The 18824-nt window shown below is 45.3% G+C and overlaps 1 protein-coding gene across 3 annotated transcripts in view; it reads right to left on the bottom strand.

The window, feature by feature from the left end:
• Positions 1-18824, bottom strand: part of ZFAT (zinc finger and AT-hook domain containing) — a 156909-nt gene that overhangs the window by 65965 nt on the left and 72120 nt on the right. For all 3 annotated transcript variants that reach the window (XM_061438536.1, XM_061438538.1, XM_061438537.1), the window contains 3 exons: positions 5754-5841; positions 4684-4833; positions 2906-3079 (listed from right to left, as the gene is read on the bottom strand). In XM_061438536.1, the coding sequence (XP_061294520.1) occupies positions 2906-3079; positions 4684-4833; positions 5754-5841 (412 nt within the window). The remainder of the gene's footprint in view (positions 1-2905; positions 3080-4683; positions 4834-5753; positions 5842-18824) is intronic.

Genomic DNA, 18824 nt, shown 5'->3' with positions numbered 1-18824 from the left:
TACATAACACAAAGGCACTACACCACTGAACCTTTCCCATCTGTTCTGGGTGGGCAGAATCTTGTTCAAACCTCTAGACCACGCAACATGTGTCTAGACCCTCTTTAAAGTCAAAAGTGAGGAGATGTGTTACCAGCACGATTTCTGCATTAAATCCTTGTACCTGTTGGCATACATGCAAAGGGTTTAATCGGGCCCTTTATAGATCAATATCTCTCTTTGTACATGTCGACTGGCAAATCTTTTTAACTAAAACTGTCACCCATTCCAGCCTATCACTTCTAAGGCACAGTAATGAGCTCCTTTGGGAAATAGGAATGAATAAATAAGGCTTGATCAGTTTAAAGAAGCCAATACACGTGAAAAATTAAGATCCACAAGCAGGTAAAGGAAAAGATAATTACTCAGTTCCTTTTTACTTAATTAAAAGAGACCCAAGGACTTCCCTGCTGGTACAATGGATAAGAACCCGCCTGCCAGTGCAAGGGACATGGGTTTGATCCCTGGTCCAGGAAGATCCCAACTGTCAAGGAGCAACTAAGCCTGAGCTCCACAACCCTTGAGCCCCAGCTCGAGAGCCTGTGAATTGAAACTGGAGAGTAGCTCCCAGTCGGTACAATTAGAGAAAGTGCTTGAACAGGAACAGACCCAGCGCAGCAAAAATTGTGTGTAAGGCCATGCAGCAGACAGGACCGCTGAGGGGGCAGCTGCGGACAGAAGAGTCCTCAGCATGGAGATCGGAGCTGAGGAGGCACCAGGAAGGAGACTGAGTCAAGGGGCTACAAGAAGGCCTGGGCAAGGAGCAGGGCATCGCCTGCAGCTCACCCTCACATCCAGTAGACAGGGAGGCACAACTATCCCCACTTCCCTAGGAGGAAACCAAGGCGCAGAGAGGTCAGTGGACCCAGGTCACTGTACAAGGTGGAAGCGGGCAAGACTGATGCCTCTCCAGCTGTCTGCTCCAACGTAGCTTCTCTGTGGAGCAATCTAAGGAATTATCACTGCTGCAACTGCACTGAAAACCGAATCATTTCAGGCCGGCTCTAAAGGCACATGTGGCTCTGAGTAAAGCGGGAACCCTACGGCTACAGGCTGGGAGCCTCATCAAGGTAGCCAGGCCCTATATGAGCACACTTCCCTGAGGATTCAAAGCCTGTTTCAGAAGTTGCCAAACAGCTCATGAGGCTCCCTAGCTTACCCAACAGACAAGGCAATGGCACCCCACTCCAGTACTCCTGCCTGGAAAATCCCATGGATGGAGGAGCCTGGAAGGCTGCAGTCCATGGGATCGCTGAGAGTCGGACATAACTGAGCGACTTCACTTTCACTTTTCACTTTCATGCATTGGATAAGGAAATGGCAACCCACTCCCATGTTCTTGCCTGGAGAATCCCAGGGACAGGGGAGCCTGGTGGGCTGCCGTCTATGGGGTCACATAAAGTCGGATACGACTGAAGTGACTTAGCAGCAGCAGCAGCAGCTTACCCAAAGAAACAACAACTAAATGAGAAAAACATCTCTGTCCATCTAAATTCTCCCCCTTGCCGATGAACTCGGGGAAGCGGGCGGGGAGACAGGAGGGACGGGCTGAGTGTCCCGAGGATGCTGGCTGGGACATGGGTGCTCACGCTGATCTCATGCCCCCAAGACCCGACAGCCTGTCCATGATGCCCAATCAGATGTGAGTGCCATTGTCTCAACGCCCTTCAGGGCCGAGCCCAGAGCTCGGGGCCAGGAGGAGGCCACGGTGCCCCTCCTGGCCCTCCAGATCCCACCCCAATGGCCCAGGGACACGCCAGACCTCCCTGGCCCTGGGGGAAGCTGCGTCTCGTAACTGGGGCATCACTGGGACTTCAGGGAATAATATGCTTACCCTGTCAAGAAACATCAGAGAGGCTTATTGCTGGCAGAGGTGTGAGAATTCATGAATAATTACACGACTTAATGCTTCCATTACTCAGGATACGACGGCTTTACTGTCATTGTATTTTTAATTATTTTGATTACGGATTTATTAATTTACAGCACACTGCTTAAGTCTGAATGAACAGCAGGGCTCTGGCTTTGGTGCAGCCCAAGGCAAACCTGATCCTAAGTCCCGACGGATCCCGGGCTAAGCCCTCAGCTTCTCCCTGAGCCCCTCGGGCTCACTGGCAGTACACACGACAGGCCCCATAACCACCTCAAATTAAAGGCAGAGCAGACCGGCAGGATCCTCCTCTGTGCACTGAAATAAAAATCTCTGTTGAAACCACTTCAGTTTTTACAGCAGACTCCGATTTTTGTATGTAATTGTGTTAAAATAACATTTCGTTGGTATAGTTTATTAATCTCATTACATGGAATATTGAGAAGACCCTCATAAGACTGCGGTTTAAAGGAGAATTTTAAATGTGATAGGTCTTTTACCATATAGCTGCATGTCTTCCTAAAACAACTGTGCAATTCTGCCTTTCTCTGTCTCTCTGGCTCCTTGCCAGATGACTTTCCTGGTGACTGGGACACACACCAGGTATAGTCAGGGCAGCTCCTCAAGGTCATCAGGCTTGGGTGCGGAGAGAGGGTTGAACAGGACTGAAACTTCCAGATCAAGGTCTTCTGAGGATGCCTTATTCCCCGGGGCAGAATCCCCTCCACGCCCACCCCCCAAAAATGCATGCACGTGCTTACACACACACACACACACACACACGTGCAGTAAGTGTCCAGCAAGCACAGGTGGGGTCAGCACAGAGCCCGGGGCACTGAGGAAGCAGGCGAGGTCACTCTGCCCTCCTTCAGAAGAGAAATTCCAGACCCTGGCTCCTCCCTGCTCCACACACAACCATGGCGTAGGCGGACTTGGGAGGTCCGCCTCAAACCACAGTCCTAGGGGGAAAAGCTCGCTGTGGAGTCACTCACTCACCGTCGGCGGTGTGAAGGAGCTTGTGGCTTTTCAGCGTCCCTTTGGACTTGAACTTCTTGCCACACATGTCACACAGGTGGGTCTTCTCAGTGCTGTGACGATTCATGTGAGCCTTGAGGTTGCTCTTGCTACGAGTTGCGTACTCACACAAGGAACACTTGAAGGGCTTCACACCTGTCAGAGGAGAAAAAACAGAGATAAACAGATGTATACGTGTGTGTGTGTATCTGAAGGAATGCATACACATACATGTCTACACACACACCTCCCCTTGTCCACTGTGAATAAAGCAGTGCACACGGCGAACGCCCCCCAGGCCTCTCTCCGACCCACGCTATTCCTTCCAACCACAATGCCCTTCCACCTCTGCCTGCAGCAGAACTCCTCCTCGCCTCCTAATCGGTGCCCCCGAATCCCCTGTCATCACTGCTGTACCGTCCACCACACATGACAGTGAGTGCCTTACAGCCCCTCCCCACGGTCTGTGATCTCCAAGGGCACAGACGCTAAGCACGGGCAGCAGCGGCCGTTCATTCCACTGAACTGAGTTACACTGACAAGCGTTAACCGAGGGCCTTGGCAAAAGTCGCCAGGCCCGGGCGTGCAGGCCCACACGTGAGAGTGTGTTTCAGCTCACAAGGCAAGCGGAGCTTTACGACGCTCGTCGCTGCTACAGGGCTGACGGCTCCACTGCTGAGGCATCCTTACCATTGGGCTAGTCCTCCTCCATTCCCCAACTATTGGCCAGGGCCCACGAAAAAGTATCTCCCAACCTTGGCTTTGGTCTCAGCTCCTTCTGCCGTGTCCTGCCCTCTTTACTGAACCGTTCATTTGATCACAGATTGTAGAAAATACTTCATCCGTCCCCCTGGGGAGCTGTCCTGCTTTCCTGACTGCAGCACTGTGGGTTCCCAACTCACAGGACGGCCAGCCCCCAGCCTCAGGGCTCCAAGCCTCTTTGCTGGGAAGGCCACGTGCCCTCCCAGGGGGAGAAGCACAGCCCCACTGTCTCTGATGGCACCCCGACCATCAGCTGCCCCGAGTGCCCGTGCGCGGCCCACGCCTCTCTGCACAGGCGAGCACCCTGAGGCAGGGGCTGCCTCCCTTCTCCCTTGCTCGGTCCCCACCCAGCTCTCCCCTGCCCGTGGGAATCAGAGAGTCTGATGTCCTCAGGGCATTCCTTCGTCCAGCACCCCAGCACCTCCTCAACGCCCCCACACACAGGGCATCAGGGAGACCACCAGGGTCACCGCCACGACCAGGCTGGTGCATTGGTCCCTGCTCTCCTGAAGCTCACTTTCCGCACAGAAATTGTGGTGACTTGCTCAACTACAGCTCCCAGCAGGCCATGAAGACTGCACATCTCTGCTCACTGCGACTGAGCCATGCACAGCTGAAATCACTGGTCTCAGCTGGCTGACAGACACATTTTTGCAGTAGGTAAACAGAACTCTAGCTGCAGGGGGTGTGAATGTGGCTTCCTCCTAAAGAACCCCAAGTGAAAGTGTTAGTCACTACTTAACGGTGTCCAACTCTTTGTGACCCCATGGGACTGTAGCCCACCATGCTCCTCTGTCCATGAGATTTCCCAGGCAAGAATATTGGAGTGGATTACCATATCCTTCTCCAGGGGAATCTTCCCAACCCAAGGATCAAACCCGGGTCTCCCACACTGCAGGTGGATTCTTTACCAACTGAGCCACCAGGGAAGCCCCAAGAACTCCCACAGGCAGCTCTAAAACCACACACGAGCTCCGTTCTGATGGAGGGACACGCACCTTCATGAGCCCAGATGTGACGCTGAAGGTCTGAGCCATTCTTCATGAAATAGAAATCACAGTATGGGCACTTCATGGCTCTCTTGCCAATGAGCCCTTTCAGCTGGACCCTCCTCCCGAGAACCTCGGAGATGGTGCTCATGGAAACCTCTAGAAGAAAAGCAGATGACAACCAGAAGCGGCCAAAGAACTGTGGTTCCAGTGAGAGGTAAGTGGGCCTTGTGACAGAGCCTGGACACCCCCCACCCTAGTCAATCCTGGCAGCTCTGAGGCAGCAAGTTAAGTTGTGCCTTGTGGGGTCATGGGAGAGAAATTTTGCCTAAAAAGCTATTTTATACCAGAATCTAAGCAAGTCTCTCAGACCTAGACTCCTGTTGACACAAAATGTGAGCGGTAGAGAGCAGTATGACAAGGCAATAGTCGGACAAAAGCAGAATATGGGAAATATGGGGAAAAGACTGGGCTTCCCCAGCGAATCAGTGTCCTGGGGCGGGGGTGTCCTGTGGAACACAAGGAACTCAGGCGACATGACAACTTCTTTCAAGCAACCCAACTGCAACAAAGAAAGTCTTGTGTCAACTGGCTATTGCTGTTGTTGAGTCGCTCAGTCATGTCTGACTCTTTTGCGAACCGATGGACTGTGGCCCGCCAGGCTCCTCTGTCCATGGGATTCTCCAGGCAAGAATACTGGGGTGGGTTGCCATTTCCTTCTCCAGGGGATCTTCCTGACCCAGGGATCGAATATCTCTTATGTCTCTTAAGTCTCCTGCATTGGCAGGCAGGTTCTTTACCACTAGCGCCACCTGGGAAGGCAGCACAGTTTTAAAAAGGGGAGGAGAGCCACAAGACTGGGGCCAGATGCCTTTGAAAACTAGATAAAATGATAAAATAAAGCAAATCGTTATATAAACACCTGAGTTTTAAGTAAAGATAACTCCTCCCCTTGAATGGACTCATATCTTCATCCCTCTTTTAGTTTCATTTAACATAGCTGCTATACAACGCTGTATCTTAAAATAAACATAAGCATTTTTAAAATCGGTCTCCCACTCTGAGATGCATAACCTTACCGGGATGGTTGGTCTTGATATGTGACTTTATCAACCGATCTTCTGAAAAAGACTTTTCACACACAGGACAAGAATAACTCCTTTTGTCCTTAACAGAAAGAGAGCATAATCAATGGACTGTCTCATTTAAACTCAGGGTCTGTGGAAAAATACCACCACCAACACCAAAGCGAGACACACGGACACCTTTCCCAGTGCCCACGGCTGGCCCTGCACGGCCCAGGGACTCGAGGGTAGCAGGGCAGTGGCCTCGCCTCCCTTTCAGGAGGGAGGGACTGGCCTTAGAAACGACAGTCCTGTGGATGCGGCTGGGCCAGCGGAGAGCAGAGCTCAGCCTCAGGGTCTAAGACCATCAAGGTCGTTAACATTTCCATCTCCCAAAGTTCCCTCCTTTATCAAGATTATCACGTGTGCGATAAGAACACTTAGTATAAGGTCTGCCCTCTAGCAGATTGTAGGTGTACCATATGTGCTGTCGGTTACAGACACCATGCTGTACAATGATCTCCAGGACCCGACGTGCATTTCTCCCTCCAGTGCTCAAGACGCTTGTGCATGTGAGTTATTTTATTGAGACTCACAACCACTCTTGAAGGACACGCGTTATTACTTGTTACAGATTTAGAAACCAAGGCCAAGGGTGACGAGCCCCAGGACTCTGAGGAAGAGCTGGTGTTGGAACTGGAGCATACGGGTGCCCACCTCAGGCCCTGACCACTCCCAGGCCATGTCCCGTCCGGGCTGCAGGGAAGGCACTCACTCTGCACTGCCATCACCCGCCTGCCTGCGGAGCCACATCCTCAGTTAGGGAGGAGCTTTGGTGAATGAGTACGCTGTACAGCTCATCCACATTTCCTCTCACTTTAATGGTCACTTTAATGCCATTTCACAGAAAAACTTTTCAGAGAGTGGACGTTATGTGTCAAATTTTGTCCCCTACAAATTCACATGTTGAACTCCTAACCCGCAGTATCTCAATGTGACCTTATTTGGAAATGTGGTCATTATAGATGTAATTAGTTAAGATGAGATTGCAGGCCGTTATCCAATATGACTGGTGTTTTTAGGAGAAGGGGAAATTTGGACGGAGACCTGAAAGAGGGAGAATGCCATGTCTTTATGGGAGAAAGAAAATACCCAAGCCCAGTCCAAGAAAAGAAAATGACAAACCAGTATCTCTTGAGAACACAGATGCAAATATCCTCAACAAAATATTAGCACATAAAACCCAAAATGTTTTAAAAGAACTATAAATCACAACCAAGACAGATTTATCTCATTTGATTCAGCATTCTAAAATTAATTAATATAATCCATCACATCAACAGGTTAGGAAATAAAAGTCACATGATAACATCAATAGAAGCAGAAATTTCATTTGGCAAAATCAAATACCTACTCATGATAAGCAATTTCAATAAGCCAGGAATAGAGAGGAACTTCCTCAAGTCAATAAAGAAAATCCACAAACAACCTATAGCTAACATTATACTTAATGGTGAGAAACCAGAAACTTTCCCACTAAGATTAGAAACATGGCAAGGATGTCCCCTCCCAGCACTGCTTTTTAACATCATACCTGAAATCTTAGCTAATGCAATAAGACAAGAAAAGGAAATAAAAGATACGGAGATTGAGAAAGAAGAAATTAAAGCTGTCTTTGTCTGCAGATGACATGATCATCTAAGAAGAAATTCTGAAGGAATACACAAAGATACTCCTGGAGCTAATAAGCAGTTGTGGCAAATTATAGGTATAAGTCTAATATACAAGTCAGTTGCTTTTTTATATGCTAGCAATGAACAAGTGAAATTCGAAATTAAAAACACAGAACTATTTACATTAGCACACAAAAAATGAAATGGCACAAATAAATACCATTATTTACAATGAATAGGTATAAATAAATCTAACAAAATATGTACAAGATCTATATGAGGAAAACTTCAAACATGATGAAAGGAATCAAAGCACTAAATAAATGGAGAGCGATTCCATGTTCAAGGATAGGAAGATTCAATGTTGTCTGGACCACAGTTCTTCCCAATCTGATGGGTAGATTCAATGTAATTTCAATCAAAATCTCAGCAAGGTATTTTTTGGGTATTGATAAACTGATTATGAAGTTTATAAGGAGATGCAAAAGATATGAGGCCTACACAAAATGGTAGAGGATAAGAACAAAGTTGGAGGACTGACATTACTCAACCTCCAAACAGACTATAAAGCTGCAGTGACGAAGAGCGCGTGATATTGGTGAAATGAAAGTCAAATAGATCAAATGGTACAGAACAGAGTCCAGAAATAAACTCTCTTAAATACAGTCAATTGATCTTTGACACATGAGCAAATGCTACACAATGGATCAAAGACAGTTATCTCAGCATGATGCTGAAATGGGACAGCCATGTGCAAAAAGAAGAAAGTGAACCTGGACAAAAACTTGACACCTTTTCACAAATATTAACTCACATTGGATCACAGATTTAGAAGCAAAATGCGAAACTATAAAACTCCTAGCAGACACAGAAGAAACCCTGGATGGCCTGGAGTGCGGCAATGACTTCAGAGCCAACGCTGAAGGCGTTACCCATGAAAAAAGAAAAAGAATTGATAGACAGGGAAAGACACTGTCCAGAGAATGAAAGAACAAGCCACAGACTGAGAGAAAATAGTTTCAAAGGACACATCTGGTAAAACAGGCCAAAGACCTCAACAGACACCCCACCAAGAGGATATACAAATGCCGAGTAAGCATGTGCAAAGACGTTCCATATCCAATGTCATCAGAGAAATCCAACTCAAAACAAGACACCATTCATTGCACACCTACAGAATGGTTCAAATCGACAGCATGGACAACGCTAAGCGCCGGCGAGGACGCGGAGCCGTGGGAACTCTCGCTAATTCCGAACGGGATGCAAAGTGAGACAGCCGTTCCGGAAGACAGTTCGGCGGTTTCTCTCAAAACTAAAACACTCTTACCGTAAGATTCAACGATTGCACTCCTTGCTTTTTACCCTAATGAGCTGAAAACTCACGTCCACACAAAAACCTACACATGGATGAAGCAGCTTGATTCATAACCGCCAAAACTGAGAAGCAACCAAGATGTTCTCTGGTATGCGAATGGACAGATGGTGGTACATCTCAACAACGGACTGTTATTCAGCTCTAAGAAAAAATGAGCTCAAGCCTTGAAAAGAGGTATAAGAAACTTAAATGCATAATGACGAGAAAAAAAAAAGGCCAATGTGAAAAGGCTACATATTACATGATTCCAACTAGAAGACATTCTGAAAATGGTAGAATGATAGAGACAGTAAAGGGATCTGTGGTAGCCAGGGGGCAGAGGGAGAGAGGGGTGAGGAGGAGGAGCAGGGAGGAGTTTTAGGGGCGTGGAACTTCCCTGCATGATACTCTCATGAGGTATACACATCATTCCACATTTGTCCAAACCCCAAAAATGTGCAGCACCCAGACCAGGTCTTAACGTAAACTACGGACTCTGGGTGTTACTCCATGTGTCAATGCAGGTTCATCAACTGTAGTAAAGGCAGCACTAAGATACAGGGTGTCAAAAGGAGGGGAGTTGTGCATGTGGGGGGACAGGGGGTATATGGGGAAATCTGTTACTTTCTGTTTAGCTTTGCAATGCATTTCAAACTGCTCTAAAAAGGTTTATCAAAAGAAAACACACACTATGTGCTGAGCACAGAGCTTAGCCTGTAAAAATGAGAGCCCAATAAATCTGAAAGACTTTGTTGCTGTGGTTTTTGTTTTGCTGGTGATGCAACTCAGACTCAGCTAACAGACCTTCTTACGGGCTAAGGCACACTGGGAATCCCCAAAGGGGCCTCTGAGTGACCATTCCTCTAAATTCCTTTATGGATTGCTACTACTGCAGAGTGTCTCCTGAGGCTGGGGTTCCTGAAGCACACTTAGGAAAAGCGTGCTGTTCTCTTGCTCAGTCGCTCAGTCGTTTCCAACTCTTTGCAACCCCATGGACTGTAGCTCACCAGGCTCCTCTGTCCACGTAATTTCCAAGGCTAGAATACTGGAGTGGGTTGCCAGGCAATCTTCCCAAACCCAGGATTGAACCTGCGTTTCCTGCAGTGGCAGGGGCCACCTGGGAAGCCCAAGAAACGTGTACTTGATATTCAAAACCAAAAATGAAATGGAAGACTTTCTGAACAACCAGTCTGGACGCACTTCCCACCAAGCATCTGGGTTCCAAGCAAGGCCTGCCATGCTCAGATGCCTAAGGGGTCCAGGCAGCTCCCATCAAACAGTCCTAGCTTTCTGCTCAGCTAATGCCATGGACTCCCGCCCAGGCTACATCACAGGCTCCAGGCTTGTCACTGCCCTCCAATGCCCTTGACCTTCTAGGTCACGCCATCACTCCTAGCACTTGCAGAAGAACTCGTGCTCACGTGCCCTTCTGAAAGACGCCCTGGGCACATGCCACACACATTCTGCGGGGGGCTGTCACCACCCACTACTGCTTGGGCATCATCAGAGCTGATGGAGGCATTCAGAAGGGCTTTGAAGGAGTTTACAGTGATCTCCCCTGAGCCCTTGCTCTTTGATTTTTCCTTTTAATCTCTGATAGTCTGAAAGCAATTTATCTTAGAGCTTATCAGCGCCCCTCATTTCCTGATGCCTTTGAAGACTGTCAGAAGGACGTAGGCAGTGGGAAAGGTGCTGGGAGAAGGGTGCACTCTAAGGACTCATTTATTTCTTTTTCAAAACCTCAGTTCCCAACCAGAGATGAAAACCCAAACTGACACAGGAAACTTGAAAAGAAGAGTGGTTAAAAGAGTTCTTTGCAGAGGACAGCGAGGGCTCCACGCTGTAATGACATCACGAGAGCCCAGCCCCCGGAGTTTGTTTGCTCCGATGGAAATGCCTTCAAAGCACTACAGGGCTCTTTGAAAGAAGGGAGACAGTGGCCATGCGGTGCGGGGATAGGGGACAGGTGCTATGGGGGCAGCTCTGGGGGTGAAGCTCCCAGCCCAGCTCACAGCGATGAGTGAACCCCGCCCTGGCCTGCGCCTCGACCCCCAAAGCAAATGGGCTATTCTCAAGTCTGAAACTAGTGGTGGGTGGAAAATATCAAGCCTGCCTTTCACTCGGCCACCGAGTGTATTACCTATCACATAAGCACATCTATAAAGTATCTGACAACAAGATAAAAAAAAATAAAGTGGGAGATTCCACTCTGAACAATTTCTCAGGAATAAAAAGCCCATGGTTTTAGCAGATGCTGACCTCAACGGACTCAACCTTTCCTCTACCCTTCTGGGGCCAGTGTTGGCTCAGGCATAGTGCTGGGCACAGAGCTGGGAGACTCTGACCCTGCCGTCACAGGGCTCATGGGAGCTGCGAGCACACAGAGGCCACAAACTATCACGGGACAAGGAGAAAACAGCCATGTTCAGTAGTCATGTATGTATGTATGGATGTGACAGTTGGACCATAAAGAAGGCTGAACACCGAAGAATTCATGCTTTTGAACTGTGGTGCTGGAGAAGACTCTTGAGAGTCCCCTGGACAGCAAGAAGATTACACCAGTCAATCCTAAAGGAAATCAACCCTGAATATTCATTGGCAGGACTGATGCTAAAGCTGAAGTTCTAATACTTTGGCCACCTGATGCAAAGAGTGGTCTCACTGGAAAAGATCCTGATGCTGGGAAAGACTGAGGGCAGGAGCAACAGAGGATGAGATGGTTGGATGGCATCATTGACTCAACAGACATGAGTGTGAGCAAACTCCAGGAGAGACTGAAGGACAGGGAAGCCTGGTATGCTATAGCCCAAGGGGTCACAAAGAATCAGATACAACTGAGCAACTGAAAAACAAATGGAGAAAGTATGACAAAGACCAGAAAACTGACACAACATTGTGGCTAAGTTAACAAGTTAGGAAAGAGCCAGAAACATGTTCCAGCCTGGATTTCAATTTCCAGGCTCTTCCTGTCCACTTAGTCAGGCCATGACCCTCACTTCCAGTCCTCGGGCTTGCTTATCGGCAGTTGCTTTATACACAGAAAACTCTGCAGTCTGAGGTCCCTAGTGGACAAATCTCCAAACAGGGTGGCACAGAAACAGATGGTCTATGATAACAGACTAAAAGACCATATACACTCTCAGCCATTGGAAAGGAAAAAGACTTGTGTGCAATTGCTTTAGTTCAATAACATTTTACTCTACTTTACCAAAAAAAAAAAAAAAAAGTAGCTCCCTCTACTTCTCTGTGCATTGTTGGCAATATATTATTTTAGTCTACTTCCAGAAGGCAACAGGTGAAGTTTTATATATGTATCTTTAAAGACAAGTACAGGGGGAGCGGTCCTAAGATGGCGGAGGAATAGGACAGGGAGACCACTTTCTCCCCCACAAATTTATCAAAAGAACCTTTGAACTCTGAGTAAATTCCACAAAACAACATCTGAATGCTGGCAGAGGACATCAGGCACCCAGAAAAGCAGCCCATTGTCTTCAAAAGGAAGTAGGAAAAAATATAAAAGATAAAAAGAGAGACAAAAGAGGTAAGGACAGAGCTCCGTCCCAGGAAGGGAGTCTTAAAAAAGACAGAAGATTCCAAACACCAGGAAACACTCTCACTGGCGAGTTCGCGGCGAGCCTTGGAACCTCAGAGGGCAACATAACCGGGAGGAAAAATAAATAATTAAACCCCACAGGTAAGTGCCCAACGGTAACTTCCAGCAGAGAAGCAGCAAAGATGCCCGCATCCGCCACTAGCAAGCCGGGGCTGGGCAGGGAGGCACAGGCTGCATTGCTTAGAGTAAGGCCTGAGGGCAATCTGAGCGAACTCTCTTGGGATAGCAAACCAGATTGTGGGATAGCTACCCCATGTAAAGCTCTAACCTAAGACACCTCCAGGCCTGCTCACAGAACAAAGGACTGAACAGAGCTAGCCGGCTTCGGACCCGCCCATCCCCTCTGGAGACAGGCGGGCGAGAGCAGCCAAAGCCAGAAGAGGGCAATCGCGGCCCCAGAGAGGCATCATCTACCAAACTACAAGCAGGCTTCGTGGCTAACCAAGACTTCTCGGGATTCTGGACGGGCGACATCCACCGGGAGGGTCACAGCCAGAGATCAGCTCCCCAGGAGAGACACACGGCACACCTGAGAAGGTGCACCCATTGTACACCCAGAAAACCGAGCGGCAGGGACGCGGGGGGCGATAAGTCGCAGCAACCGCGCTCGGCAAGCACCTGGTCACCTGAGCTGCTCGGACCTGGGAAGGGCACAAAAACGCAGGCCCAACAGAGTCTGCACCTCTGAGGACTACCCGAGTGCCTGAGCCTGAGTGGCTTAGACCTGGGAAGTGCATACAACCCAGGGCCGGACTCAGACAATTCCCGGCAGATCAACCTAGAGCCTGAGCAGTGTGGGCAGGGAGGCCACACACGCCGTGAGTGGGGGCAGGCCCAGTGTAGTTGAGACACTGGGAGCACACGCCAGTGTTATTTGTGTGCAGCATCCCTCCCTCCCCACAGCACGACTGAACAAGTGAGCCTAAAAAAGTGTCCACCACTGCCCCCTTGTGTCAGGGCGGAAATTAGACACTGACGAGACCAGCAAACAGAAGAAGCTAAACCAAAGGAACTGCCTTGGAAGTGACAGGTGCAATAGATTAAAACCCTGTAGTTAGTACTGACTACATAGGAAGAGGCCTAAAGATCTTGAGAAATATAAGTCGGAACAAGGAACTATCCGAAAATGAATTGACCCCACACTGTCCACAACAACATGTGAGAAAGTCCTAGATATATTTTTACTATTATCATTTTTTAAATTAAAAAAAAAAACTTTTTAATTTTTAAGTCCTCTATTACTCCTTTAATTTTCATTTTTATAACTTACTATTACTTTGCAAAAAAAGACCCTATTTTTTAAAGCAAACTTCATATATGTATATATTTTATAATTTTGTGACTTTGTTTTTTTCTTTAATATTGTATTTTTGAGAATCCAGCCTCTACTCTAGATTTTTAATCTCTGCTTTTGGGTATTTGTTATCAATTTTGTACCTTTAAGAACTCAATCTTCAGTACCCATTTTTACTTGGGAGCAAGTACTTACTGGCTTGATGCTCTCTCCCCCTTTGGACTCTCCTTTTTCTCCACCAGGTTGCCTCCATCTCCTCCCTCCCCTTTCTCTTCTCTACCCAACTCTGTGAATCTCTGTGTGTTCCAGACAGTGGAGAACACTTAGGGAACTGATTACTGTCTGGATCTGTCTCTCTCCTTTGGATTCCCCCTTTTATCCTCCTGGCCACCTCTGTCACCTTCCTCCCTCTTCTCTTCTCTGTGTAACTCCATGAACATCTCTGAGCGGTCCAGACTGTGGAGAGCACATAAGGAAGTGATTACTGGCTAGCTTGCACTCTCCCCTTTTGATTCCCTCTCTTCTCCTCCTGGTCACCTCTATCTCCCTCCTCCCTCTTCTCTTCTCCATGTAACTCTGTGAACCTCTCTGGGTGTCCCTCACTGTGGAGAAACTTTTCATCTTTAACCTAGATGTTTTATCATCGGTGCTGTATAGATGGAGAAGTCTTGAGGCTACTGTAAAAATAAGACTGAAAACCAGAGGCAGGAGGCTTAAGTCCAAATCCTGAGAACACTAGAGAACTCCTGACTCCAGGGAACATTAATCGACAGGAGCTCATCAAACGCCTCCATACCTACACTGAAACCAAGCACCACCCAAGGGCCAACAAGTTCCAGAGCAAGACATACCATGCAAATTCTCCAGCAACACAGGAACACAGCCCTGAGCTTCAATATACAGGCTGCCCAAAGTCATTCCAAACCCACTGACATCTCATAACTCATTACTGGACACTTCATTGCACTCCAGAGAGAAGAAATCCAGGTCCACCCACCAGAACACCGACACAAGCTTCCCTAAACAGGAAACCTTGACAAGCCACCCGTACAACCCCACCCACAGTGAGGAAACTCCACAATAAAGAGAACTCCACAAAGTGCCAGAATATGGAAAGGCCACCCCAGACACAGCAATATAAACAAGATGAAGAGACAGAGGAATATCCAGCAGGTAAAGGAACAGGATAAACGCCCACCAAACCAAACAACGAGGAAGAAATAGGGAACCTACCTGATAAAGAATTCCAAATAATGATAGTGAAAATGATCCAAAATCTTGAAAACAAAAATGGAGTTACAGATAAATAACCTGGAGACAAGGATTGAGAAGATGCAAGACAGGTTTAACAAGGACCTAAAAGAAATAAAAAAGAGTCAATATATAATGAATAATACAATAAATGAGATCAAAAACACTCTGGAGGGAACGAACAGTAGAATAACGGAGGCAGAAGACAGGATAAGTGAGGTAGAAGATAGAATGGTAGAAATAAATGAAACAGAGAGGAAAAAAGAAAAATTAATTAAGAGAAATGAGGACAATCTCAGAGACCTCTGGGACAATGTTAAATGCCCCAACATTCGAATCATAGGAGTCCCAGAAGAAGAAAACAAAAAGAAAGACCATGAGAAAATACTTGAGGAGATAATAGTTGAAAACTTGCCTAAAATGGGGAAGGAAATAATCACCCAAGTCCAAGAAACCCAGAGAGTCCCAAACAGGATAAACCCAAGACGAAACACCCCAAGACACATATTAATCAAATTAACAAAGATCAAACACAAAGAGAAAATATTAAAAGCAACAAGGGAAAAGCAACAAATAACACGCAAGGGGATTCCCATAAGGAAAACACCTGATCTTTCAATAGAAACTCTTCAGGCCAGAAGGGAATGGCAAGACATACCTAAAGTGATCAAAGAAAATAACCTACAGCCCAGATTACTGTACCTAGCAAGGATCTCATTCAAATATGAAGGAGAAATCAAAAGCTTTATAGACAAGCAAAAGCTGAGAGAATTCAGCACCACCAAACCAGCTCTCCAACAAATGCTAAAGGATATTCTCTAGACAGGAAACACAGTAAGAGTGTATAAACTTGAACCCAAAACAATAAAAGTAAATGGCAACGGACCATACTTATTAATAATTACCTTAAATGTAAATGGGTTGAATGCCCCAACCAAAAGACAAAGACTGGCTGAATGGACACAAAAACAAGACCCCTACATATGTTGTCTATAAGAGACCCACCCTGAAACAAGAGACACATACAGACTGAAAGTGAAGGGCTGGAAAAAGATATTCCATGCAAATAGAGACCAAAAGAAAGCAGGAGTAGCAATACTCATATAAGATAAAATAGACTTTAAAACAAAGGCTGTGAAAAGAGACAAAGAAGGACACTACATAATGATCAAAGGATCAATCTAAGAAGAAGATATAACAATTATAAATATATATGCACCCAACATAGGAGCACCGCAATATGGAAGACAAATGCTAACAAGTATGAAAGGGAAATTAACAATAACACAATAATAGTGGGAGACTTTAATACCCCACTCATACCTGTGGATAGATCAACTAAACAGAAAATTAACAAGGAAACATAAACTTTAAATGAAACAATAGACCAGTTAGACCTAACTGATATCTATAGGACATTTCACCCCAAAACAATGCATTTCACATTTTTCTCAAGCGCACACGGAACCTTCTCCAGGATAGATCACATCCTGGGCCATAAATCTAGCTTTGGTAAATTCAAAAAACTTCAAATCATTCCAGGCATCTTCTCTGACCACAATGCAGTAAGATTTTCTCAATTACAGGAGAAAAACTATTAAAAATTCCAACATACGGAGGCTGAAAAACACGCTGCTGAATAACCAACAAATCACAGAAGAAATCAAAAAAGAAATCAAAATATGCATAGAAACGAGTGAAAATGAAAACACAACAACCCAAAACCTGTGGGATACTGTAAAAGCAGTGCTAAGGGGAAAGTTCATAGCAATACAGGCATACCTCAAGAAACAAGAAAAAAGTCAAATAAATAACCTAACTCTACACCTAAAGCAATTAGAAAAGGAAGAAATGAAGAACCCCAGGGTTAGTAGAAGGAAAGAAATCTTAAAAATTAGGGCAGAAATAAATGCAAAAGAAACAAAAGAGACCATAGCAAAAATCAACAAAGCCAAAAGCTGGTTCTTTGAGAAGATAAATAAAACTGACAAACCATTAGCCAGACTCATCAAGAAATAAAGGGAGAAAATTAAATCAATAAAATTAGAAATGAAAATGGAGAGATCACAACAGACAACACAGAAATACAAAGGATCATAAGAGACTACTATCAGCAATTATATGCCAATAAAATGGACAACTTGGAAGAAATGGACAAATTCTTAGAAAAGTACAACTTTCCAAAACTGAATCAGAAAGAAATAGAAAATCTTAACAGACCCATCACAAGCACAGAAATTGAAACTGTGATCAGAAATCTTCCAGCAAACAAAAGCCCAGGATCAGATGGCTTCACAGCTGAATTCTACCAAAAATTCAGAGAAGAGCTAACACCTATCCTACTCAAACTCTTCCAGAAAATTGCAGAGGAAGGTAAATTTCCAAACTCATTCTATGAGGCCACCATCACCCTACTACCAAAACCTGACAAATATGCCACAAAAAAAGAAAACTACAGGCCAATATCACTGATGAACATAGATGCAAAAATCCTTAACAAAATTCTCGCAATCAGAATCCAACAACACATTAAAAAGATCATACATCATAACCATATGGACTTTATCCCAGGGATGCAAGGATTCTTCAATATCCACAAATCAATCAATGTAATGCAGCACATAAACAAATTGAAAAATAAAAGCCATATGATTATCTCAATAGATGCAGAGAAAGCCTTTGACAAAATTCAACATCCATTTATGATAAAAACCCTCCAGAAGGCAGGAACAGAAGAAACATACCTCAACATAATAAAAGCTATATATGACAAACCCACAGCAAACATTATCCTCAATGGTGAAAAACTGAAAGCATGTCCCCTAAAGTCAGGAGCAAGACAAGGGTGCCCACTCTCACCACTACTATTCAACATAGTTTTGGAAATTTTGGCCACAGCAATTAGAGCAGAAAAAGAAGTAAAAGGAATCCAAATTGGAAAAGAAGCAAAATTCTCACTATTTGCAGATGACATGATCCTCTACATAGAAAACCCTAAAGACTCCACCAGAAAATTACCAGAGCTAATCAATGAATATAGTAAAGTTTCAGGATATAAAATCAACACACAGAAATCCCTTGCATTCCTATACACTAATAATGAGAAAATAAGGAAACAATTCCATTCACCATTGCAACGAAGAGAATAAAATACTTGGAATATATCCACCTAAAGAAACAAAAGACCTATATATAGAAAACTATAAAACACTGGTGAAAGAAATCAGAGGACACTAATAGATGGAGAAATATACCATGTTCATGGATCCGAAGAATCAACATAGTGAAAATGAGTATACTACCCAAAGCAATCTATAGATTCAATGCAATCCCTATCAAGCTATCAACAGTATTTTTCACAGACCTAGAACAAATAATTTCACAATTTGTATGGAAATACAAAAAAACTCGAATAGCCAAAGCAATCTTGAGAAAGAAGAATGGAACTGGAGGAATCAACCTGCCTGACTTCAGGCTCTACTACAAAGCCACAGTCATCAAGACAGTATGGTACTGGCACAAAGACAGAAATATAGATCAATGGAACAAAATAGAAAGCCCAGAGATAAACCCATGCACCTATGGACACCTTTTCTTTGACAAACGAGGCAAGAATATACAATGGAGAAAAGACAATCTCTTTAACAAGTGGTGCTGCGAAAACTGGCCAACCACTTGTAAAACAATGAAACTAGAACACTTTCTAACACCATATACAAAAATAAACTCAAAATGGATTAATAATCTAAACATAAGACCAGAAACTATAAAACTACTAGAGGAAAACATAGGCAAAACACTCTCCGACATAAATCACAGCAGGATCCTCATGACCCACCTCCCAGAACATCAGAAATAAAAGCAAAAATAAACAAATGGGACCTAATTAAAATTAAAAGCT

The sequence above is a fragment of the Bos javanicus genome, chromosome 14 (assembly GCF_032452875.1).
Source record: "Bos javanicus breed banteng chromosome 14, ARS-OSU_banteng_1.0, whole genome shotgun sequence".
NCBI classification, from domain to species: domain Eukaryota; kingdom Metazoa; phylum Chordata; class Mammalia; order Artiodactyla; family Bovidae; genus Bos; species Bos javanicus.
Note: the sequence above shows the minus strand (reverse complement) of the source record. Positions and strands in the feature narration are given on the sequence as shown.